We start from the raw sequence: 26,072 nt of genomic DNA, 5'->3' as shown, positions 1-26,072 counted from the left end.
AAGCTCCTCTTTGCATTCTTTAAGCACCCTGGCAAACACTTCATCCGGCCCTGGGGATTTGTTTGGTTTTAGTTTTTCTAATTGTTTAATTACATCCTCCCTGGTAACTGCTAAACTAGTCAACCTGTCCTCATCCCCACCCACATAGACTTGTTCGGCTGAAGGCATATTGTTAAGTTCTTCTTTAGTAAATACAGATATAAAATATTTGTTAAAAATACTACTCATCTCTTTGTCATTATTCGTTATTTGACCACTCTCAGATTTTAATGGACCTATCCTTTCCCTAGTCTTAGTTCGATATAACTGAAAAAACCCTTTAGGATTTGACTTTGCTTGCTCTGCTATGCGAACTTCATAGTTTCTTTTTGCTTTCCAAATCTCTTTTTTAACAATTCTAACCAGTTGTATGAATTCCTGTTCCAACCTGACTTCCCCATTCTTAATCCTTTTGTACCAAGCTCTCTTTTTACCTATAAGGTTCTTTAAATTATTTGTTATCCACTTTGGGTCATTAGTATTCGATCTATTCAATTTGTATGGTATACTACGTTCCTGTGCTTTGTTTAGAATATTCTTAAATAAGTTATATATTAAATCCACATCGAAATCCCCTTTTACGTCACCTGTCGCTGGGTTCCCATACCCCATACCCAAGACTTTCCAATCAATTTGACATAAGAACATAAGAACATAAGAACAAAGGTAACTGCAGAAGGCCTATTGGCCCATACGAGGCAGCTCCTATTCTATAACCACCCAATCCCACTCATATACTTGTCCAACCCGTGCTTGAAACAATCGAGGGACCCCACCTCCACAATGTTACGCGGCAATTGGTTCCACAAATCAACAACCCTGTTACTGAACCAGTATTTACCCAAGTCTTTCCTAAATCTAAACTTATCCAATTTATACCCATTGTTTCGTGTTCTGTCCTGTGTTGATACTTTTAATACCCTACCAATATCCCCCCGGTTATGTCCATTCATCCACTTGTAAACCTCTATCATGTCACCCCTAACTCTTCGCCTTTCCAGTGAATGCAACTTAAGCTTTGTTAATCTTTCTTTATATGAAAGATTTCTAATTTGGGGAATTAACTTAGTCATCCTACGCTCACTCCCTATTTCGATGTCATTAATTTGCGTTTCCCTGTTAGTTAACACTAAATCTAAAATATTATTTTCCCGTGTTGGTTCCTTAATGTGTTGCGTAAGAAAGCAATCGTCAATTAATTCTAGAAAATCTTCTGCTTCACTATTCCCTGTTTTGTTCAACCAGTTTATTCCGCTAAAATTAAAGTCACCCATGACATAAATACTGTTAGATCTAGATGCTCTAGATATTTCATCCCATAGATGCTTTGCTTCCATTCTGTCTAAATTTGGTGGCCTATATATTACTCCTATTATAATATTATTAGTTTTTTCGTTTAATTCAATCCAAATAGTTTCTGTGTGTGGCTCTGTTTTGATTCCCTCTTTGAGACTACATTTCAAATTGTCCCTAACATATATGGCTACTCCACCTCCTCGTCTAATATATCTATCTGTGTGAAATAGTTTAAATCCATATATTTGATATTCAGCTAATAGTTCTCTATTTTCTACATTCATCCACGTTTCGGTAAGTGCAATAATATCTATTTTTTCTGTGCAGACAAGAGCATTTAATTCGTTAATTTTATTTCTTAGACTTCTACTGTTAGTGTAATATACCCTAAGTGAATTGTTATTTTGCGGACCTTCTCTTTCCCTGATCGTTTTGCCAATTCCTTTCTCCCACAAACACATACTTTTATTACCTCCTTCCTCCAAATCAATTCCCATACCTCTATCTACTAACAGTTTAAACCCAAACAAACACCTCTAACCACTTCTTCTAACGAGTTCGCAACAGCAACAACCCCAGCTCTCGATAGATGCACCCCATCACGAGCATACATTTCATTTCTTCCATAGAAGTGTTCCCAGTTGTCTATGAAAGATATTGCATTTGATTTGCAATATCTTTCCAGCCGGCAATTGACACCAAGTGCCCTCGATATCCATTCATTTCCCACTCCCTTTCTTGGAAGAATGCCACATATGATCGGGATTCCTCCCTTGCTCCTAACTAACTCTATGGCTGTTTTATACCTCTGAATCAGTTCCTCACTCCTAACTCGACCAACATCATTTCCTTCCACGCTAATGCAAATAATGGGATTGTTCCCATTACCAGCCATAATATCATTCACGTTGTTTATAATATCACCAATGCCAGCTCCGGGATAGCAAACCCTTAACCTGTTCCCCCTATCTCTAGCACAAAACGTTCTATCCAAATACCTTATCTGGGAATCTCTCACAACTAATGTTTGCTTAGGTACTTCCTTTACTTTCTGAGGGGCCTGCGCTTCCTTTCTCTTCGTTGCTTTCCCTTTTGCGCGATCCACAGTCTCTCCACAGCACTCGTCCTCCAAAACGTCAAATGAATTAGAAGTTGCTATGGCGTTTGAAGGCGGCCCTATCAAAGTCTTCTTAAGGCCCCTGTCTTTCACAACTCTCCAAGACGAGGTCCCTTTACTGCTTGTCCCTTGACGCAAAAAATTTCTTAGGCTATTAAAATCAGCTTTTCGAAAATCTGGCACTTTAACAGAATTTTCTTTTACAGGTCTATTCCATTCTATGCTAAATCTGATTTCTTTGTGATCACTGTTCCCTAGCTCACTCCCTATTTCGATGTCTTTAATTTGTGTTTCCCTGTTAGTTAACACTAAATCTAAAATATTATTTTCCCGTGTTGGTTCCTTAATGTGTTGTGTAAGAAAGCAATCGTCGATTAATTCTAGAAAATCTTCTGCTTCACTATTCCCTGTTTTGTTCAACCAGTTTATTCCACTAAAATTAAAGTCACCCATGATGTAAATACTGTTAGATCTAAGATGCTCTAGATATTTCATCCCATAGATTCTTTGCTTCCATTCTGTCTAAATTTGGTGGTCTATATATAACTCCTATTATAATATTATTTGCTTTTTCGTTTAATTCTATCCAAATAGTTTCTGTGTGTGGCTCAGTTTTGATTCCCTCTTTGAGACTACATTTCAAATTGTCCCTAACATATATGGCTACTCCCCCTCCCCGTCTAATATATCTATCTGTGTGAAATAGTTTAAATCCATTTATTTGCTATTCAGCTAATAGTTCTCTATTTTCTACATTCATCCACGTTTCGGTAAGTGCAATAATATATATTTTTTCTGTGCAGACAAGAGCATTTAATTCGTTAATTTTATTTGATAGACTTCTACTGTTAGTGTAATATACCCTAAGTGAATTGTTATTTTGAGGCCCTTCTCTTTCCCTGATCATTTTGCCAATTCCTTTCTCCCACAAACATATACTTTTATTATCTCCTTCCTCCAAATCAATTCCCATACCTCTATCTACTAACAGTTTAAACCCAAACAAACACCTCTAACCACTTCTTTCAACGAGTTCGCAACAGCAACAACCCCAGCTCTCGATAGATGCACCCCATCACGAGCATACATATCATTTCTTCCATAGAAGTGTTCCCAGTTGTCTATGAAAGATATTGCATTTGATTTGCAATATATGACTTGGGTAAATACTGGTTCAGTAACAGGGTTGTTGATTTGTGGAACCAATTGCTGCGTAACGTGGTGGATGTGGGGTCCCTCGATTGTTTCAAGCGGGGGTTGGATAAGTATATGAGTGGGATTTGGTGGTTATAGATAGGAGCTGCCTCGTATGGGCCAATAGGCCTTCAGCAGTTACCTTTGTTCTTATGTTCTTATGTAAAACCAAACAAATCCCCGGGCCGGATGAAGTGTTTGCCAGGGTGCTTAAAGAATTAACAAAGCTTAAATTGCATTCACTGGAAAGGCGAAGAGTTAGGGGTGACATGATAGAGGTTTACAAGTGAATGAATGGACACAACAAAGGGGATATTAATAGGGTATTAAAAGTATCAAAGAAATCAGATTTAGCATAGAATGACCTGTAGGAGAAAATTCTGTTAAAGTGCCAGATTTTCGAAAAGCTGATTTTAATAGCCTAAGAAATTTTTTGGGTCAAATAGATTGGAAAGTCTTGGGTATGGGGTGTGGGCCGGTCATGGAGCGAGACATGAACCCAGCGATAGGTGACGTAAAAAGGGATTTCGATGTGGATATAATATATAACTTATTTAAGAATATTCTAAACAAAGCACAGGAACGTAGTATACTATACAAATTGAATAGATCGAATACTAATGACCCAAAGTGGATAACAAAGAATTTAAAGAACCTTATAGGTAAAAAGAGAGTGTGGTACAAAAGGATTAAGACTGGGGAGGTCACTTTAGAACAGGAATTCGTACAACTGATTAGAAATGTTAAAAAAGAGATAAGGAAAGCAAAAAGAAACTATGAAGTTCGCATAGCAGGGCAAGCAAAGACAAATCCTAAAGGTTTTTTTCAGTTATATCGTACTAAGACTAGGGAAAGGATAGGTCCATTAAAAACTGAGACAGGTCAAATAACAGATAGTAATGAAGAGATGAGTAGTATTTTTAATAAATATTTTGTATCTGTATTTACTAAAGAGGAACTTAACAATAAGCCTTCAGCCGAACAAGTCTATGTGGGTGGGGACGAGGACAGGTTGACGAGTTTTGCAGTTACCAGGGAGGATGTTCTTAAACAAATAGTAAAACTCAAACCAAACAAATCCCCAGGGCCGGATGAAGTGTTTGCCAGGGTGCTTAAAGAATGCAAAGAGGAGCTTTTCGAGCCACTGTCTACCATATTTAATAAATCAAAAGAGTCAGGCAGAGTGCCAGAGTCATGGAAGGTAGCTAATGTAGTACCAATTTTTAAGAAAGGAGATCGATCACTTGCGTCAAACTATCGGCCAATTAGCCTAACGTCTATTGTGGGAAAGTTACTTGAATCAATAATTGCAAATACAAATCGTCTCCATCTTGAAAAACATAAATTAATAAATGAGTCGCAACGTGGTTTATGAAATGGCCGTTCATGTTTAACAAATTTGCTAACATTTTATTCCAGCATAGTTGAGGCAGATGATAGTGGTAAGGATAGTGATGTTATGTACCTTGACTTTTACAAAGATTTTGATACAGTGCCACATGAAAGACTAATAAAAAAATAGAAGCTCATGTTATTGGGGGTGGTATATTAAGTTGGATTAGGGCATGGCTATTCCAAAGAAAACAGAGTTAGTATAAATGGGGTTAAGTCAGAGTAGGATGTTGATGTGTAGGATGTAGGATGTTGTTAGTGGAGTACCTCAGGGCTCTGTCCTGGGACCTCTGTTGTTTATAATATATATCAATGATTTAGATTCAGGTTTGAGTAGCAACATCTGCAAATTTGCAGATGATACAAAAATCGGTAGGGAAATCACGAAAGAAGACTCGCTATCACATCAAGTTGATCTAAATAGGGTTTTAAAATGGTCAAAAGACTGGCAGATGCAGTTTATTGCTAATAAATGTAAAGTTTTGAGGCTAGGTAATGATGATAGAGTTACAAGATACGAGCTAGATGGTGCTGAGATTGCGAAAGGGATCTGGAAGTTATGATTAGTAAGAATTTAAAACAAAAGGATCAATGCATGAATGTTCGTAATAAGGCGAATAGGACACTGGGATTTATTAATCGAAGTGTTAGCAACAAGACACCTGGTGTGGTTCTTCAGCAATATCTTGCTCTGGTTAGGCCCCATTTAGATTATGCAGTTTAGTTTTGGTCGCCGTACTATAGAATGGATATAAATTCACTTGAACGTGTCCAGCGTAGGATGACAAAGTTAATTCCCCAAAATTGGAAGTCTTTCTTATGAAGAAAGATTAATAAAGCTTAAATTGCATTCACTGGAAAGGCGAAGAGTTAGGGGTGACATGATAGAAGTTTACAAGTGGATGAATGGACATAACAAAGGGGATATTAATAGGGTATTAAAAGTATCAACTCAAGACAGAACACGAAATAATGGGTATAAATTGGATAAGTTTAAGATTTAGGAAAGACTTGGGAAAATACTGGTTCGGTAACAGGGTTGTTGATTTGTGGAACCAATTACCACGTAACGTGGTGGAGGTGGGGTCCCTCGATTGTTTCAAGCGCGGGTTGGACATGTATATGAGTGGGATTGGGTGGTTATAGATAGGAGCTGCCTCGTATGGGCCAATAAGCCTTCTGCAGTTGCCTTTGTTCTTATGTACCACGCTCTCTTTCTAACTATTACGTTCTTCAGATTATTTGTTATTCATTTCGGGTCATTTGTATTTGATCTATTCAATTTGTAAGGCATACTACTTTTCTGTGGTTTGTGTGTGCCAACCTTCTTGTACGCATATAACCTAATAAACATTTGAGATAAAGAAAATAAATACATTTTCTTTTGTGTACCTGACTCCCCATCCCATCCCAAGTGCGCCTGACCTCTTCCCTGGGCTATATAGGCCTCATGGATAGGCACTTTCTCCACATAGTTCCCCTCCTGTTGTTTACCCCTAAGCCTGCAAGGACGCGTTCGAGTCCCGAGTACAGAGTAAGGAGACCTCACCTGTGTCAGTGTCTAATATTTGTTGTTGTTTTAGATTTAGCTACTCAGAACGAAGTGTCCACGTAGTACGGACTATGGTGAGCTCGTAATTGATTTCGGTTATTTGCGATAACATTGTTTCTGTGATATTTGGGTCTAACTTTAAAATAATGTAAGAGGGGATTCCTCCTTTTTCCCTGTGTATTGATCGCCTCTGCTTTAGTGCACTGGTCTTGTTTTATCTTGGAGGCGGATGTAGATGCAGAATGTTCACTAGTGAGTCCCATTCCTTAACGGCTTTTCGAATCATTGTAGTCGAGGTGGAATGTGCATCTAATGCAGCTGCTGTCGTTGGATTAATGTTGAGTTTGAAGCGCAGGGCTTCAGTAGCTTCACATTCCAGTAATTAGTGCAATAGTGGCGCCTCTGCTTCTATTTCACAGATGTGACACTCTTTAACTATTAGGTTCATTACCTCCCAGCAGCACTTGTAACCAATTCTGAGTCTGTGTATGGCTACTGCAATGTCTCTGGATATTTTTTGCCAGGCCAGGCTTGAAAGAGGAGTACATTTTGGTGTAAATTGGCTTTCCATTCCATTCGATTAAGGGCCATTCATTCTGCAGTTTTGGCCAGACAGAATGATCACGGCCCTTGTGGATTTGTTCTATGTTTCACTCTTTTGGGCGTACAATACAGTGCCATATTGTATTCACAAATATTTTTTATTGTATATTCTTGGCATTTTGTTAATTTCAGCATTGAGAAGAAGGAATAGTTGAATTTCCATAAATATAACTTGAACATCTGCTATTTGAATTTAAATTTGATTAAAAATTTGAATTAAAAATTTGAATTAAAAAATTTGATTATGATAATTTCATATTCACCATTCATTATTCAGAACTGAACTCTGAATATCCCTGTGTGATTTTAATTTGTAACTGCTCTCCACCTTCATATGGTACATATGTGACCATGCGTACTCTTGGATTTACTTATACATTAACTACCAGGTGTATTCTACTCTGATTTGATATTTCCGCATTACTGTACCGTAAAATCATTTCCAAAGTAAAGATTGTATTTTATTATATGTAATGCTGGTAGTTGTCAGGAATGTAATTGTGGGTGTTCATTTTACTCAAACAGTTCAGTTTCAATATGTTTGGAGAGCCGCTGCAGCCACGGCCTTTCAACACCCACTACCGCTGCTACTCTGTCTCCATGTTCCCCGGAGACAAGCAAGCTGTGGAGAAAGGTGGCAGAAGTAAGTGTGAAATTTAGTCAACGTTTATGAAACAAATATCAGTTGGTACTTAGCAAATTGCACCTTAATAAGCTTATTTATATTTTATCTGGATATTATAGTTACCAGAATATAGTTTTGTAGTAATAATAATAATATTATTATTATTAGTAATAGTAATAATTTTTGTAATATAAGAATATACTTTTGAAATGTGATATTTTCTGTAGTTCATTCAGTTAATAAATTTATCCATAAAGTAAATTATTAAATTTACGATTAAAGAGGGGGAATAATTCTTATTTGCACTCGTATTAATTGTTCTCGTATTTATGATTTCACATTAATATACAGTGTTTCTGTTTTCAGTTATTATGCCCCCTTCAGCTTTGGCTGTCCTAACACGTCATACTATTGTGTACCCAATGCTATTCAAGCTTACAAACCAACGGGCAAATAGACACACGCATTGTGGAGTACTGGAGTTTGTGGCAGATGAAGGAAAAGTGTATATTCCCCATTGGGTAAGTTGTTTCATAAAGTTATTGTCTTTTGTATTAGCTTAAAAGCTATAACTTTCTAAGTACGACCATCATCATGAGTTGATCGTCTTGTGCAATGCAGTCATCAAATGATGATATACACATGAACAAATCCACAAGGACCGTGACGAGGATTCAAATCCACAAGGGCCCTTGTGGATTTGATGCATCACGTTATTGTGATTTCTGTGTGTGATGATATACGGTTTGTGTCAATGTTTGAGCAGTGTTGCCCATATGGTTCCAGTAGCTTATTGGTGTCTCCAAACTGTTGAGAGATGCCACAACATAATGTTGAGCCAGGCATACTTGAAGTATGCCTGGCTCAACAGTCATAGCCATAGATACAGTCCTGGGCCCTTCTCGTCTTGCATGATTGTAGCACTTGCTGAGGCTTGCATAAAGCTCTTCACTGTACGTTATATATCTATTGAATATCCTTTTTGTTGTTGCACATAGATTCCTTACTTTTGAATATATTTCATATCAACTGTTGCTGCCAACAATATTTCTGTTTTGTACTATTAGTTTTGTAGTGTTCCTCCTCTCTCCCCTTCCCCCTGTCCCCTTTCCCCTCAAAGAAAATCAAACTTTAACATTCCTAGATTAGTAATTATATATACATACCATATTAGGACTAAGATAGCATATATTAGACCTTGGATTATTTGGACAGATTGGGTTAGGTTGTTTGTTTTTCCAGTATTTCAGTGTCATTTGGGGTCATTTAATAATACAAAAGTGACCTTTTTCGGATCCAACAGTCCACTTATATACATTTTGCCAAAGTTGCTACATGTACAATAATTTTAGGAGGACAGACTGATAATTTTGTCCAAGTTCATGAGCGCAAATTAAAAGCAACAAAAATAAAACGGCTGAATTTTAACATATATTTCAAGCAGGAAGAAAACATGAGTGTAACCTTAACCCTTAAACGGCGCAAAAAACATTATATGATTGGACATAACATCCGTTAATGAGATTTGCAAAAAACTTTCTAATTTTTGGTGCATAATCAACTAGGCCAATACACCAATTTTATCTAAATGATAACCAATGTAACTTAAAAAACAAGAATATAAGAAATATTTTTACAATTTAATATGTAAAACTTTATATTCTAACTTTGGTCTCTCAAAGGTCAGGAGCAGTTTCATTAGTATTTCCCCATCCATGTCTTTAAAAGCAATTCTAAAATTGAGAAGTGTAGCATAGGCTCCACGTACAATATTCTTTATGCCGTCCTCAGGTGACAGTTTTGTATCTAGAACCGCTCCTAGATCTTTCTTAATTAGAAATCTTTATAGCATTTTCACATTTGTAGGTTGTGTGTGGCCTATTTTCTCTTATTCGACAATCAATGTGGCATTTCACCACATTAAATTCCCTTTGCCAAGTTGTTGCCCCATACACTTATTTTGTCCAGGTCTTCTTTAAAGGGCATGAAAATTGTGTAAGTTTTCTTGTCTTCCCTCGTATCTTAGCATCATGAGCAAAGTTGCTAACATCTCTAAGATCTAAAACCCATCTCTAGATAGGTCTTTGGATAGATATAGATTGTCACCATTTTCAATTCAAACTAGGTTTTCCAAAAAATGCAGCTACTATTTTTTTTATTCTATTTAGAATGTTTACAACTTTAATTTGATGTTGGAATATAGTGACCCCACTACCCTCCACTCATTGGTGAAAACTCCTACTTTCCCTGTGATATTGAAGGTTGGGTCAGAGGGACATCTGCCACAAAAGATAAATTGGAAAATAAAAAAATGATAATGGTGCAAAAGGCTGTTATAACATTTGATGATTGTGATACATTTTTTGGGGGGAATTGAAAAATTATTTTATTCCATTTATAGTATTGATTTGTATTTTTCTTTGACAGATGATGAGGAATCTTCTTTTGGGTGAAGGTGATCTTGTGCATATTGAATCTCAGTCTTTGCCTGTTGCCACTTTCTCCAAGTTGGAACCTCAGAGTGTGGAATTTCTTGACATAACAAATCCTAAGGCTGTCTTGGAAAATACCATGCGCAATTTTGCATGCTTAACCTTGGACGACGTCATTGCTTTCAACTATAATGACAGAATATACGGGATGCGAGTTCTAGAAGTAAAGCCGGGCAATGCTGTTAGCATCATTGAGTGTGACATGAATGTAGAGTTTGCCCCTCCAATTGGCTATCAGGAGCCAGAAAGAATAAATAGTGCAGCAGCTATGCCTCTAGATGACAAAGAGGAAATGATTCCTAAACCCACAGGATTTTATTCGTTCCAAGGCTCAGGAAACAGAGTGGATGGTAAAAGGAAAAACCTCGAGTTGTCTCAAGAAGAACTGTTAAAGAGGCTTCCAAGGCAGCGAGGAATTCCTGATTATGATTATGAAGTTGGGTCAATAAAATTCTGGAGAAAAGCCACTAAAACAAATGATGTCGAGACTAAAGTTGAGAAACAAAAGGAATTCGAGGCTTTCCAGGGTAACGGTACTTCCTTACGAGAAGCTAAACTAGAAAATAATATGTAATTTAAAAAATTTAAATAAGTAAAATTTAAATGTAAAGAATAAAGAAACACAATTTAAAGAAAGTCGCTCTTCCTTTTCCTTGCAGCTGTTTTGTGCATCAAGAATGTTAGCTCAATGTGGCTACCTTTAAAAATACCAGTACCAAATAATAAGAATTAAAGTACTATATTGTATATTAAAACTAATTCCACAAATTATATGAAAATCATTTTCAAAATTATGAAGTGCTAACATATTCCTCCTCCTTTCACATTTCTATTTGCCTTACTCTATGAATTTCCAACTTATGTCTGGAAGTGATTAATTTAAAATTTACACCGCCACTATGTGAGTTGTCTGTCGTAACTGACAAATCATGTATGTTTATTTATTATCATTTATTATCAAATGTTTAAAAGAAAAGACTGCTCACAGACACACAGAGATCACAATTGCGTGATGCATCAAATGAACTTCCTTTGAATAATAATCAATGATATTAGAACATATACAGTATAAACAAAAAAAATTTAATCTTAATTTTTAAAATAATCATAGGTTATAATAATATGAAATACATGGGTTATATATTGGGAGATACGTAATAATTCTTACCACACTTTAACGCTTTGGGACGTTATACATCATGTAGCAGCTTGAGGTCTCCGTCGCTCATCTCGTACACCTGTGCAAATACACCATATTATACATTTTTGTCTACTGGACAATGCTGCCAAAGCAAAAGAATGAATTGCAATGCTGGTACTGTACTCATGCTCAAATGGATTAATTGGACTGTCTCCCCTTGTTTCATCCTAAATTACGTTCAATCTGACACAGGCAGTCACTTTAAACAATAATATTCTTTACAAAAATTACTTGTGCATCTGATGTTGCCCGTATATTGCAATGAAGAAAAAAAGCTTCCAGTCCAACTAGCATTTTAAGAAAATGATATCTGCTCTAGTGGGAGTTTACACCCTATTGGGGTATAAACTATGATTTTATAATTAAAGTTGTATAAACTATGAGTTGGTAATTAGACGGACCCCCAGAGCGGGTCCATGTATTTACCCCAAGCTATCCATAGTCACCCAGTGCTACCCCGGCCTTCTAGCATTACACAAGTAATGAAGATATATGACATATTTACCCCCTACCTTACCTTGAGGTTACCTTACCTTATTCATCCACTGCAACCTTGAGGTGCTTCCGGGGCTTAGCGTCCCCGCGGCCCGGTCGTCTGTTGGACGCGGCTGCTCGCAGCCTGACGTATGAGTCACAGCCTGGTTGATCAGGTATCCTTTGGAGGTGCTTATTCAGTTCTCTCTTGAACACTGTGAGGGGTCGGCCAGTTATGCCCCTTATGTGTAGTGGAAGCGTGTTGAACAGTCTCGGACCTCTGATGTTGATAGAGTTCTCTCTCTGTTGCACCTCTGTTTACCTGTACCTTACCTGCACCTCTGTACACCTGTTGCACCTCTGTTTTTCAACTGGGGTATTCTGCACATCCTGCCATGTCTTCTGGTCTCATGTGATGTTGTTTCTGTGTGCAGGTTTGGGACCAGCCCCTCTAATATTTTCCTCGTGTAAATTATTATGTACCTCTCCCGCCTGCGCTCAGGGGAGTACAGTTTTAGGCTCTTTAGTCGGTCCCAATAGTTTAGATGTTTTACTGAGTGGATTCTAGCAGTAAAGAATCTCTGCACACTCTCCAGGTCAGCAATTTCTCCAGCTTTGAAAGGTGCTGTCATTGTGCAGCAGTACTCTACTCTAGAGAGCACAAGCGTTTTGAAAAGTACCATCATCGGTATAGCATCTCTAGTGTGAAAAGTTCTTGTTATCCAACCTGTCATTTTTCTTGCAGTTGTGACGGCTACTTTATTGTGTTCTTTAAAGGTAAGGTCTTCCGACATGAGTACACCCAGATCCTTTACATTACCTTTTCGTTCTATGTTATGATTTGCCTGAGTTTTGTACATGGTTTCCGTTTTTATATTTTCATTTTTTCCATAGCGCATAAGCTGGAACTTATCTTCGTTAAACACCATATTATTTTCTGTAGCCCATAGAAAGACCTAGCCCATAGATCTACATCTGACTGGAGGTTCGCCGTGTCCTCTATGTTGCCTACTCTCATGAAGATCCTAGTGTCATCTGCAAAGGATGATACAGTGCTATAGGTTGTGTTCTTGTCTATATCCGATATGAGGATGAGAAAAAGTACTGGAGCAAGCACAGTACCCTGGGGGACTGAGCTCTTCACGGTTGATGGGCTGGGTTTTATTTTGTTGACTATTACACATTGGGTTCTGTTGGTCAGGAAATTGTAGATCCATCTGCCTATTTTTCCGGTAATTCCTTTTGAACGTATTTTATGTGCAATAACACCATGGTCACATTTATCAAAAGTTTTTGCGAAATCTGTGTAAATTACATCAGCGTTTTGTTTGTCTTCCATAGCATCTAATGCCATATCATAATGGTCCAGCAACTGCGATAATCGTTTTTTACCATTTTGGATTTTTTTTTACACATAATTCAATATTTTTGTTCTCCCTTCCTATTTATGCTACGATGCTGAGACATAGACCAGATGAAACCCTTTTTATATATAACTCTTCAAAAAAGTTTGACTGAAATCGACCAGTTTTAATTTTTTGCATTTTTGAATCTATTGGCCCTATTATAGGCCAATCTGACCTGGGTCCATCACTGTCAACTTGGACTTGATCACCTGGTTGTAATTGAACTTTATTATATGGGCCTGCAGCTCCATAATCATACTCTCAGAGCAGTGAGATATTCATGAGTCTACACGTCATTCCACTTGATGTTTTGATGAAACTCCCAAACAACAGATCTTTTATTATATGCTTGTGTGTCAGAAAGGTGTCATAGAATGATTATATCTGAAAAGGTGAAATGTTTGAACTCACTTGAAAATGTGTAATATTCGCTGAAAAAAATTAAATATCCCTATTCTATTTAGGCTGCAGTACTGAAACTTGCAACAATTGCAGCCCTTTTCATATACAACTAGTCCAAAAATATAGGTTGACATGGAACAACTTTTAAAAAACTATTCTAATGCCCCCTATAGGTAAAACTGTTGATGTTCATCCTGATCGCCAAGGTGTATTAAGAATAGTTAGGGTTCAGTGTCGAGGCACTACCACCTTAAAAACTTTAGAAAAAATAGTATCGCTAGAATTAGCTGAACATGAATGTTCTACAGAGGTAACTACACCCCAAGTTTCAGAGGACAGTGATAATGTCCAACAGAGCACGCGATCATCTAGATGCTCTAGATGTAAACTGAACTGTAACTAGATGTTTAACTGAACTAGATGTAAACTGAAACTTAAACAGTACTTTGATTCTGCCTAAGTGCTGACAATTCATCATTTGAGTTTGAGGTGATCATTATGATTCAGAGATGGGTTAGTGTTTAGTAACTCAACAGTTGCAAGTCATAGTAACCCTAGACAGTGACCTCACTGTGGATTCAAAGTCTCCTTGATCTTGAATGACACAATGATATAATATTTATATTCTTACTGTATAACAATGTAGATTACAACTTATACAATACTTTCATTCTGCCTAAACTGCAGACCATAGCCATCTGTTCTTGAGAATATTCTCTGAGTCTGCAGAATCATTCAGTGACCAAGTAATTCAACCATTACAGGCTCCACGTACAATATTCAGGAAGCGACAGGACGCGCCTCGGTCTGCTCTCAAGGATTGGAGGCTCTGCAAGCCTTGTTCAGTGGATTGAGCTGGCCCTCGCAGCCCATCATAGTTATTGGAGACCCTGCGCTTCTGGGAAGCAAAAGAGGAACCAAGTTCAGTGAGCAGAGAAGTCCCAAACTTGGAAAATAGTCGGCGACGACGCTGGGCGGCGCCGCTGGTTGGACGTTGAGGTCTGGAAGGTGGGGGGCAGGCCTAGCTGTGATTGGGGTCACATCCACTGAGCATCTTGGAAGGACGACACCGTGCCTAGGACAAGGAGCAACGCCTTGTGGGAGAGGCGAGTGTGGGGAAAAATAGTGATTAGCTCAGCGCCCGTCGATGAACCAGGATTGGGGCAGCTGAATCTCAGGGATTGGAACGGCGACGACGCGAAGGCTTCACGACACCTGAGGACCTGTGGAACGTCCTGGATCGTCAAGGATCGACCCAAGGAAGCGTGGGAACCTCACACCATCGAGGGACAGGCGTCGTGAGCCAGGAGTGTAAGGTAGATCATTTTCCCTCCCATTACCCCTTGTATGAGTAGGCTAGTTAGGCCACAATATTTACTTGTGTATGTGGCAGCAAGACTTTATTACTTTAATAGTAGAATAGGCTGCAAGGCAGCTTGAGTCCAGGACTGTCAGAGAGGACAGCGTGTATGGATGGCAGGACAGTGAAGAAGAGGTGCCGACGTGGTGAAGAGGCCCTCCTGTGAGAGTGTGAGACTCCTGTCTTCCTGCCCAGTTGAAGGAGTGTTGGAGGTCGTGGAAGAAGAGGCTGACGATCTCCAGACTCATTATCCATATTCCATATTCATGTATTACTTGTGATTGTGTGTGTGTGTTCATGTAATTTGCATCAGTAAATCCACACATTTTATTACTGTGTTTGAGTGTGCCTCCATTTATGATATTTCTCTATGAGCATACATTTCTGGCTACAAACAATATATAATACACCCACTGAACTGCATTGCTGGGGTGCAGATATAATAACCCAGCTGGCGACCTTGCTAAGAGGAAGATAGAGAAGACAGGCGGGAAAGGAGTTCCTGCAACCTTTTTTTGTCTGGCAGGCAAGGCTCAGGGAGGTTATGGTTATAAGGTAAGCCTGAGTCTTCCTTCACTCCCCCACGGGTCTAGGCCGGAACTGTTAACAGCAGTTTCCCCGTGTTTGACTGAAGGGCTTCCAGGGTGAATCAGTGGCACCCCCTTTTGGTGGTGGAAGCAAAGACCTGCGGAGGTGGGCATTGTTGGTCCTCTCTTGTGTGACCAAGGAGGCTCCGGTGAATCCAGGGAGTCGGAGGGGCTGAGTATTTGGGCCTTTGAGCCCCTAGCAGCCGAGTGTTAGCAGAGCCCCGGACCGCCCACCCCCACGTGACAGTAGCTAAGATTGATTGCAATGACAGCTTGAATGGTAGTTGACAAAAATTGGTAGGCACAATACAGCAGGATATTAATATTTATCCTGCTGTATTGTATTTATCACACTGCTTCTAGTGCTGCTGGTGTCTATTCTATTTCCTATTCATCTTGTCCTCTCCAATACTTTGGCGAAACTGGCCGTACACTGAATGACAGACTTAAAGAACACAAGAGAAGTGTTAAGTCTGCAGACACTAACAATGCTCTCTTCTGCCATGTGAGGGATTCTAATCATCCCATTGATTGGTCTTCCTCAAAAATAATCTTTCCTGCCTCTACTCTACACAGACGCCGTCTTGTAGAATCGGCTCTTATACACAATGTACCCAACATGAACTTGAGTCCTGGCTTTGTTGCTGTGGACTCTTCCCTTTCACAATATATACTCAAATGCTCTAATCTTTGTAACAAACGTGACTTAACATAAGCTTACCCCTTCCATTTATCTTTCTTTCTCTTTCCTTTTCTTTCTCTCTTCTCCCTTTTTCTGTTCATTGTCTTCTCCTACGCTCCCTTGCTATCCTCTTCTTATTCCTTTACTATCTCCTTCGGTGGTTATAATAGGAGCTGCCTCGTATGGGCCAATTGGCCTTCTGCAGTTCTCATTATTACTACTATCCCCTACACCTTACTTTTCTCCTCAGCTCTCTCTTGCCTATTTATTGCCTGTCCCTACCTCCTCATCACCTTAGAAGAGCTTTAAGAGTTCCTGAATCATGCAGTGGCCACCCTGAAGCCATCAACACAGCCACTCTCCTGGTCAACAAAGGTGTTCAGCAGCTGGACACCCTCATAAAGACTGTGAAGCAGTATCCACCCCCGCGATAACAGCTTGATGGTAAAATGCAACCTCAGAATACTGAGAAAAAAAAAATTGTACCACTTACGGGCTATTCATGCCCGTGCCACCTCTTGGGTGCTTTAATCTTTATTAATCAATCTATCAATCTCCTCATCACAATAGACTTGAGAATGGTCCAGGACGGACCGAAACGTCGTCGTCCCTTCAAGTTCTAGTGTGTGGTCTGGTCAACAATGGATATAAATTGGATAAGTTTAGATTTAGGAAAGACTTGGGTAAAAACTGGTTCGGTAACAGCGTTGTTGATTTGTGGAACCAATTACCCCGTAAATTGGTGAAGGTGGGGTCCCTCGATTGTTTCAAGGGAAGGTTGGACATATTTACCCAATCGGATAAATAGGAGCTGCCTATTTATCATCATATTTATGTATGGGCCAATAGGCCTTCTGCAGTTACCTTTGTTCTTATGTTGTTATGTTGTTTTGTTAACTAACATGGAATTAGACTCACTATCACTTCAAGTTGATCTAAATAAGGTTTTGAAATGGTTAAATGATTGGCAGATGCAATTTATTGCTGATAAATGTAATGTTTTGAGGCTATGTAATGATGGCAGAGTTACAAGATACGAGCTGGATGGTGTTGAGATTGTGAAGTCGGATTGCGAAAGGGATCTGGGAGCAACCCGCTCTTGCACAAGACAGTATATATATGACTTAATGCTTATAGTCAATATTTTGCTTATGAATTAGTACATTTGTGGCATATTCCCAGTTATATTTTTTCGAGGCCCAAACTCAGGTGTCAGTCAGTCAGGTGCAGTCACAGTGAGAGGTTGTGTTAGCTGGAGCTCTCATTCTAATAACATTATTATTGCAATAATGGAAGGATTAGTGAAGGATTTGGTGAGTCTGGTTTTAGCTCTGAGAGCAGAGATGGATTCCCTGCGGGAGGAGGTACGACGGCTGAGACTTCGGGAGGAAACGAAGGAGGAGGCCAGTGTTGACGGGACCTCATTAAGAAGGACTGACGGGACCAATAATAAGAAGACCTTGACAAGTTGTGAAAGACAGGGGTCTTAAGAAGACCTTGGCAAAACCGACAACTAATAGTCTACACCTAAGGACTTTTAACGCATTTGACGTATTAGAGGACGAGTGCTGTGTTGAACCTGTTGTTCAACAAGGTGGCAAAGACAAAGCAACGAGGAGCATTGAAGCGCAGGTCCCTCAAACTGCTCGAAAGGAAAAGGGAGAATCGAAGCGAATTTTGGTTGTGGGAGATTCCCAGGTGAGATATTTAGACAGAACGTTTTGTGCCAGAGACAGGGGGAACAGATTAAGGGTTTGCTATCCGGGAGCTGGAATTGGTGATATTGTTGGAAACATGAATGATATTATGACGGGAAATGGAAACAAACCCATTATTTGTATTAGTGCAGGGGGTAATGATGTTGGACGAGTTAGTAGTGAGGAACTAATACAGAGATTCAGGACAGCCATTGAATTAGTTAGGAGCAAGGGAGGAATCCCGATCATATGTGGCATTCTTCCAAAAAAGGGAGTGGGAAATGAATGGATGTCAAGGGCACTTGGTGTCAATTGCCGGCTGGAAAGATATTGCAAATCAAATGCAATATCTTTCATAGACAACTGGGAACACTTCTATGGAAGAAATGAAATGTATGCTCGTGATGGGGTGCATCTATCAAGAGCTGGGGTTGTTGCTGTTGCGAACTCGTTGGAAGAAGTGGTTAGAGGTGTTTGTTTGGGTTTAAACTGTTAGTAGATAGAGGTATGGGAATTGATTTGGAGGAAGGAGATAATAAAAGTATGTGTTTGTGGGAGAAAGGAATTGGCAAAACTGGCTACCCAACTGGGCAGCAGCTTTACAGTCATGTTCCACACCCACCCAACTGGGCAGCAGCTTTACAGTCATGTTCCACACCCACCCAACTGGGCAGCAGCTTTACAATCATGTGCTCCTCACCCACCCAACTGGGCAGCAGCTTTACAGTCATGTGCTCCACACCTACCCTACTGGGCGGCAGCTTTACAGTCATGTGATCCACACCCACCCAACTGGGCAGCAGCTTTACAGTCATGTGCTCCACACCCACCCAACTGGGCAGCAGCTTTACAGTCATGTGCTCCACACCCATCCAACTGGGCGGCAGCTTTACAGTCATGTGCTCCTCACCCACCCAACTGGGCGGCAACTTTACAGTCATGTGATCCACACCCACCCAACAGGGTGGCAGCTTTACAGTCATGTGATCCACACCCACCCAACTTGGAAGCAGCTTTACAGTCATGTGCTCCTCACCCACCCAACTGGGCGGCAGCTTTACAGTCATGTGATCCACACCCACCCAACTGGGCGGCAGCTTTACAGTCATGTGCTCCTCACCCACCCAACTGGGCGGCAGCTTTACAGTCATCCCAGCAAACACAAATCATCTACACAACGTTCGCCTATCTCTTCCCATAGGTGTGGGAATGATTTGCATTGAGAATGGTGCAGGAGAGCCTTTGAGAAACTTTTACTCAAAAAATCCAAACACAAAGGTTTAATTATAATTCTTTTTCTACAATTATTTTCTTCCAAATGTAAAACAAATAGTTTTTACATGTTTAAATATAAAATTTATGGTGTTTTTTTGTAAAATTCATTAATAAATTGTGAATGATATATATTGGCTGAGTGAAACCTTTAAAATCCATTTAGTTATAATATGAACAGAAAAAAGTAGTTTTGCAAATTTTCTAAAAATCGCTCTTTTTAACACAATTTGACTCCTTATGCATTCCACTAAACACTAATATCATGTTTAAATATTTAATTTATGTATTATTCCCTAAGATAATTTATATAAATTATAAAAGTTGCTGGAAAGTGGTGAGAAAGAATCTGAAAACGTTTTGTTGTCTTATATTGGCGTGTTCTTATTAACTAGAGTGAGTAAGAGTGAGCGAGAGTGGGTAAGAGTGAGTAAGAGTGACTGAAGGTGAGTGAGAGTGCCAGAGAGTGTGTAAGTGTGAGTAAGAGTGAGTATAAGTAAGAGTGACTGAGAGTAAGAGTGACAGAGTGAGTAAGAGTGAGAGTAAGGGTGACAGAATGAGTAAGAGTGAGAGTAAAGTGATTGAGAGTAAGGGTGAGTATGAGAGTAAGAGTGATTGAGAGTTAGAGTGAGAGTAAGAGTGATTGAGAGTTAGTGAGAGTAAGAGTGATTGAGAGTAAGAGTGATTGAGAGTAAGGGTGAGTATGAGAATAAGAGTGATTGAGAGTTAGAGTGAGAGTAAGAGTGATTGAGAGTTAGTGAGAGTAAGAGTGATTGAGAGTAAGAGTGATTGAGAGTAAGAGTGATTGAGAGTAAGAGTGATTGGGAGTAAGAGTGATTGAGAGTAAGAGTGATTGGGAGTAAGAGTGATTGGGAGTAGGAGTTAGAGTGAGAGTAGGAGTAAGAATGAGAATAAGAGTGATTGAGAGTAAGAGTGAGTAAGAGTAAGAATGAGAGTAAGAGTGATTGAGAGTAAGAGTGATTGAGAGTAAGAGTGATTGAGAGTAAGAGTGATTAGGAGTAAGAGTGATTGGGAGTAAGAGTAAGAGTGAGAGTAAGAATGAGAATAAGAGTGATTGAGAGTAAGAGTGATTGGGAGTAAGAGTAAGAGTAAGAATGAGAGTAGGAGTGATTGGGAGTAGGAGTGATTGGGAGTAAGAGTGATTGAGAGTAAGAGTAATTGAGAGTAAGAGTATGAGAGTAAGAGTGAGAGAGTGAGTATGAATGGGTAAGGGTGACTGAGAGTGAGTAAGAGTGACAGAGTATGAATGACAGAGTAAGAGTGATAGAGAGTAAGAGTGACAGAGAGTAAGAGTGACAGAGAGTAAGAGTGACAGAGTAAGAGTGACAGAGAGTAAGAGTGACAGAGAGTAAGAGTGACAGAGAGTAAGAGTGACAGAGTAAGAGTGAGTATGAGAGTGAGTAAGGATGACTGAGAGAAAGAGTGAGTAATAGTGCGTAAGAGTGATTGAGAGTTAGAGTGAGAGTAAGAGTGATTGAGAGTTAGTGAGAGTAAGAGTGATTGAGAGTAAGAGTGATTGAGAGTAAAAGTGATTGAGAGTAAGAGTGATTGAGAGTAAGAGTGATTGGGAGTAAGAGTGATTGAGAGTAAGAGTGATTGGGAGTAAGAGTGATTGGGAGTAGGAGTAAGAATGAGAATAAGAGTGATTGAGAGTAAGAGTGAGTAAGAGTAAGAATGAGAGTAAGAGTGATTGAGAGTAAGAGTGATTGAGAGTAAGAGTGATTGAGAGTAAGAGTGATTGGGAGTAAGAGTGATTGAGAGTAAGAGTGATTGGGAGTAAGAGTGATTGGGAGTAGGAGTAAGAATGAGAATAAGAGTGATTGAGAGTAAGAGTGAGTAAGAGTAAGAATGAGAGTAAGAGTGATTGAGAGTAAGAGTGATTGAGAGTAAGAGTGATTGAGAGTAAGAGTGATAGGGAGTAAGAGTGATTGGGAGTAAGAGTGAGAGTAAGAATGAGAATAAGAGTGATTGAGAGTAAGAGTGACTGGGAGTAAGAGTAAGAGTAAGAATGAGAGTAGGAGTGATTGAGAGTAGGAGTGATTGGGAGTAGGAGTGATTGGGAGTAAGAGTGATTGAGAGTAAGAGTAATTGAGAGTAAGAGTATGAGAGTAAGAGTGAGAGAGTGAGTATGAATGGGTAAGGGTGACTGAGAGTGAGTAAGAATGACAGAGTAAGAGTGACAGAGAGTAAGAGTGACAGAGAGTAAGAGTGACAGAGAGTAAGAGTGACAGAGAGTAAGAGTGACAGAGTAAGAGTGACAGAGAGTAAGAGTGACAGAGAGTAAGAGTGACAGAGAGTAAGAGTGACAGAGAGTAAGAGTGACAGAGTAAGAGTGACAGAGAGTAAGAGTGACAGAGAGTAAGAGTGACAGAGAGTAAGAGTGACAGAGTGTAAGAGTGACAGAGTAAGAGTGACAGAGAGTAAGAGTGACAGAGAGTAAGAGTGACAGAGAGTAAGAGTGACAGAGTAAGAGTGACAGAGAGTAAGAGTGACAGAGTAAGAGTGATTGAGAGTAAGAGTGATTGAGAGTAAGAGTGATTGGGAGTAAGAGTGATTGGGAGTAAGAGTAAGAGTGAGAGTAAGAATGAGAATAAGAGTGATTGAGAGTAAGAGTAAGAGTAAGAATGAGAGTAGGAGTGATTGAGAGTAGGAGTGATTGGGAGTAGGAGTGATTGGGAGTAAGAGTGATTGAGAGTAAGAGTAATTGAGAGTAAGAGTATGAGAGTAAGAGTGAGAGAGTGAGTATGAATGGGTAAGGGTGACTGAGAGTGAGTAAGAATGACAGAGTAAGAGTGACAGAGAGTAAGAGTGACAGAGAGTAAGAGTGACAGAGAGTAAGAGTGACAGAGTAAGAGTGACAGAGAGTAAGAGTGACAGAGAGTAAGAGTGACAGAGAGTAAGAGTGACAGAGAGTAGGAGTGACAGAGTAAGAGTGACAGAGAGTAAGAGTGACAGAGAGTAAGAGTGACAGAGAGTAAGAGTGACAGAGTAAGAGTGACAGAGAGTAAGAGTGACAGAGTAAGAGTGACAGAGAGTAAGAATGACAGAGTAAGAGTGACAGGGAGTAAGAGTGACAGAGAGTAAGAGTGACAGAGAGTAAGAGTGACAGAGTAAGAGTGACAGAGTAAGAGTGACAGAGAGTAAGAGTGACAGAGAGTAAGAGTGACAGAGAGTAAGAGTGACAGAGAGTAAGAGTGACAGAGTAAGAGTGACAGAGAGTAAGAGTGACAGAGTGTATGAGTGACAGAGCAAGAGTGACAGAGAGTAAGAGTGACAGAGAGTAAGAGTGACAGAGAGTAAGAGAGACAGAGTAAGAGTGACAGAGTAAGAGAGTGAGAGTGATTATGAGAGAGTTAAGAGTGTGAGGTGTTAGAGGGTAGCAGGCCAGGGAGGCAGGATGTGTGGTCACAGGCGAGGCCTAGGCCTCGTGATCTCTAATGTTGGTTTTTATATATATGTTGGATTTTTTGTCCTGTTTCAAATTATAATAATTTAGCAGGAACGTAATAAGATATTGCACAGTATTAATGTGACAATAATATATGCATTATTTCCTTGATAATCAAAGTTGTTGTTCAAAGATAATATACAATCTTTGAAGGAAACATTTTGAGAGCGCGAGCTGGCAACACTGGGCTGGTGGGTGAGAGAGACATATGGTTAGTTTTGCTCAGACCTTCAGTGGTGAAGGGTGTGTCCCAGCTGGCCGCCACCCGCCGCCCACCACCAGCCGCCACCCGCCACCACCCACCACCCACCACCAGCCGCCACCCAACACCAGCCGCCACCCGCCACCACCCACCACCAGCCGCCACCTGCCACCACCCACCACCAGCCGCCACCCGCCGCCACCCGCCACCCACCACCAGCCGCCACCCGCCGCCACCCACCACCAGCCGCCACCCGCCGCCACCCACCACCAGCCGCCACCCACCACCAGCCGCCACCCGCCACCCGCCACCACCCACCGTCAGCCGCCACCCGCCACCACCCACCACCAGCCGCCACCCGCCACCACCCACCACCAGCCGCCACCCGCTACCACCCACCACCAGCCGCCACCCACCACCAGCCGCCACCCGCCACCACCCACTACCAGCCGCCACCCGCCACCAGCCACCGCCACCCACCACCGCCACTCACCACCCGCCGCCACCACCCACCACCAGCCGCCACCCGCCACCACCCACCACCAGCCGCCAGCCGCCACCCACCACCAGCCGCCACCCGCCACCACCCACCACCAGCCGCCACCACCCACCACCAGCCGCCACCCGCCATCACCCACCACCAGCCGCCACCCGCCACCCGCCACCACCCACCACCAGCCGCCACCACCCACCACCAGCTGCCACCCGCCATCCACCACCGCCACTCACCACCCGCCGCCACCCGCCACCCACCTCCAGCCGCCACCCGCCACCACCAGCCGCCACCCGCCACCACCCGCCACCAGCCACCGCCACCGCCACTCACCACCCGCCGCCACCACCCACCACCAGCCGGCTCCCGCCACCAGCCACCGCCACCCACCACCGCCACCCGCCGCCACCACCCACCACCACCACCCACCACCACCAGCCGCCGCCGCCACCACCACCCACCACCACCGCCGCCACCACCCATCACCGCCGCCGCCACCACCACCCACCACCACCGCCGCCGCCACCACCCATCACCGCCGCCGCCGCCACCACCCACCACAGCCGCCGCCGACACCACCGCCACCACCCACCACAGCCGCCACCACCACCCACCACCACCACCACCACCACCACCCACCACCACCCACCACCACCCACCACCGCCGCCACCACCAGCCGCCACAAGCCGCCACCGCCCGCCACCGCCCGCCACCAGCCGCCATCACCACCACCACCACCACCAGCCGCCATCACCGCCACCAGCCGCCACCAGCTGCCACCACCACCAGCCGCCACCACCACCACCACCACCAGCCGCCATCACCGCCACCAGCTGCCACCACCACCAGCCGCCATCACCGCCACCAGCTGCCACCACCACCAGCCGCCACCACCAGCCGCCACCACCGCCACCACCACCTGCCACCAGCCGCCACCACCGCCCGCTATCAGCCGTCACCGCCCGTTGCCACAGTCGCCACCGCAAGCCGCCACCGCCAGCCGCCACCAGCCCCCCCCCACCGCCGATCGTCACCACCCACCACAGCCGCCGCCGCCCGCCACCGCCCGCCACCGCCCGCCACCGCCCGCCACCACCCACCACAGCCGCCACCACCCACCACCCGCCGCCACCACCCACCACCACCCGCCGCCACCACCCACCACCACCAGCCGCCGCCGCCACCCACCACCCGCCGCCGCCGCCACCACCACCCACCACCACCGCCGCCACCACCAGCCGCCGCCGCCACCACCACCCACCACCACCACCACCACCCACCACCACCGCCGCCACCACCCACCACCACCAGCCGCCGCCGCCACCACCACCCACCACCACCGCCGCCACCACCACCCACCACCACCGCCGCCACCACCACCCGCCACCACCGCCGCCACCACCCACCACCGCCAGCCGCCACCACTCATCACAGACGCCGCCACCCGCCACCGCCCGCCACCACCGCCAGACACAGCCGCCAGTGTCCGCCACCGCCGCCACTGTCCGCCACCGCCGCCACTGTCCGCCACCGCCGTCACTGTCCGCCACCGCCGCCACTGTCCGCCACCGCCACCACTGTCTGCCACCGCCACCACTGTCCGCCCGCCGCCACCACTGTCCGCCCGCCGCCACCACTGTCCGCCCGCCGCCACCACTGTCCGCCCGCCGTCACCACTGTCCGCCCGCCGCCTCCACTGTCCGCCCGCCGCCTCCACTGTCCGCCCGCCGCCTCCACTGTCCGCCCGCCGCCTCCACTGTCCGCCCGCCGCCTCCACTGTCCGCCCGCCGCCTCCACTGTCCGCCCGCCGCCGCCACTGTCCGCCCGCCGCCACTGTCCACCACCGCCGCCAAAGCCGCCACGGTCCGCCCGCCGCCACTATCCGCCCGCCGCCACTGTCCGCCCGCCGCCACTGTCCGCCCGCCGCCACTATCCGCCACCGCCGCCACTGTCCTCCTGCCGCCACTGTCCGCCCGCCGCCACTGTCCGCCCGCCGCCGCCCTGTCCGCCCGCCGCCACTATCCGCCACTGTCCGCCCGCCGCCACTGTCCACCCGCCGCCACTATCCGCCACCGCCGCCACTGTCCACCCGACGCCACTGTCCGCCCGCCGCCACTGTCCGCCCGCCGCCACTGTCCGCCCGCCGCCACTGTCCGCCCGCCGCCACTATCCGCCACCGCCGCCACTGTCCGCCTGCCGCCACTATCCGCCACCGCCGCTACTGTCCGCCCGCCGCAACTGTCCGCCCGCCGCCGCCACTGTCCGCCCGCCGCCACTATCCGCCACCGCCGCCACTGTCCGCCACAGCCGCCACTCTCCGCCGTACAGCCTCCCCTCTCTCCGTTAGTAAATAATTATAATTGTTAGTAAATAATAAAAGAAATATAAATTATTAGATTTTTTTTACCCTTAAATTGGTTTTAATATTTAAATTGAAAATAATAATATAATATAAAATATAATAAAAATAATATAATATAAAATATAATTTAATTTCAAGAAATTTAACTTTAAAC

General features: G+C 43.3%; 1 protein-coding gene across 1 annotated transcript in view; it reads left to right on the top strand.

Moving 5' to 3' along the window:
• The window catches only part of LOC123748707 (ubiquitin recognition factor in ER-associated degradation protein 1-like), a 37,763-nt gene extending 26,879 nt beyond the window's left edge, over nt 1-10,884 (top strand). Inside the window, exons 2-4 of the mRNA XM_069330393.1 lie at nt 7,719-7,836; nt 8,185-8,339; nt 10,246-10,884. Coding sequence (XP_069186494.1) covers nt 7,719-7,836; nt 8,185-8,339; nt 10,246-10,884 — 912 coding nt within the window. The remainder of the gene's footprint in view (nt 1-7,718; nt 7,837-8,184; nt 8,340-10,245) is intronic.
• Nucleotides 10,885-26,072: the final 15,188 nt, after the last annotated feature.

Source organism: Procambarus clarkii, chromosome 24 (assembly GCF_040958095.1).
Source record: "Procambarus clarkii isolate CNS0578487 chromosome 24, FALCON_Pclarkii_2.0, whole genome shotgun sequence".
NCBI lineage: Eukaryota > Metazoa > Arthropoda > Malacostraca > Decapoda > Cambaridae > Procambarus > Procambarus clarkii.
The sequence above is the reverse complement of the archived record's forward strand: the minus strand, read 5'-3'. Positions and strand labels throughout refer to the sequence as shown.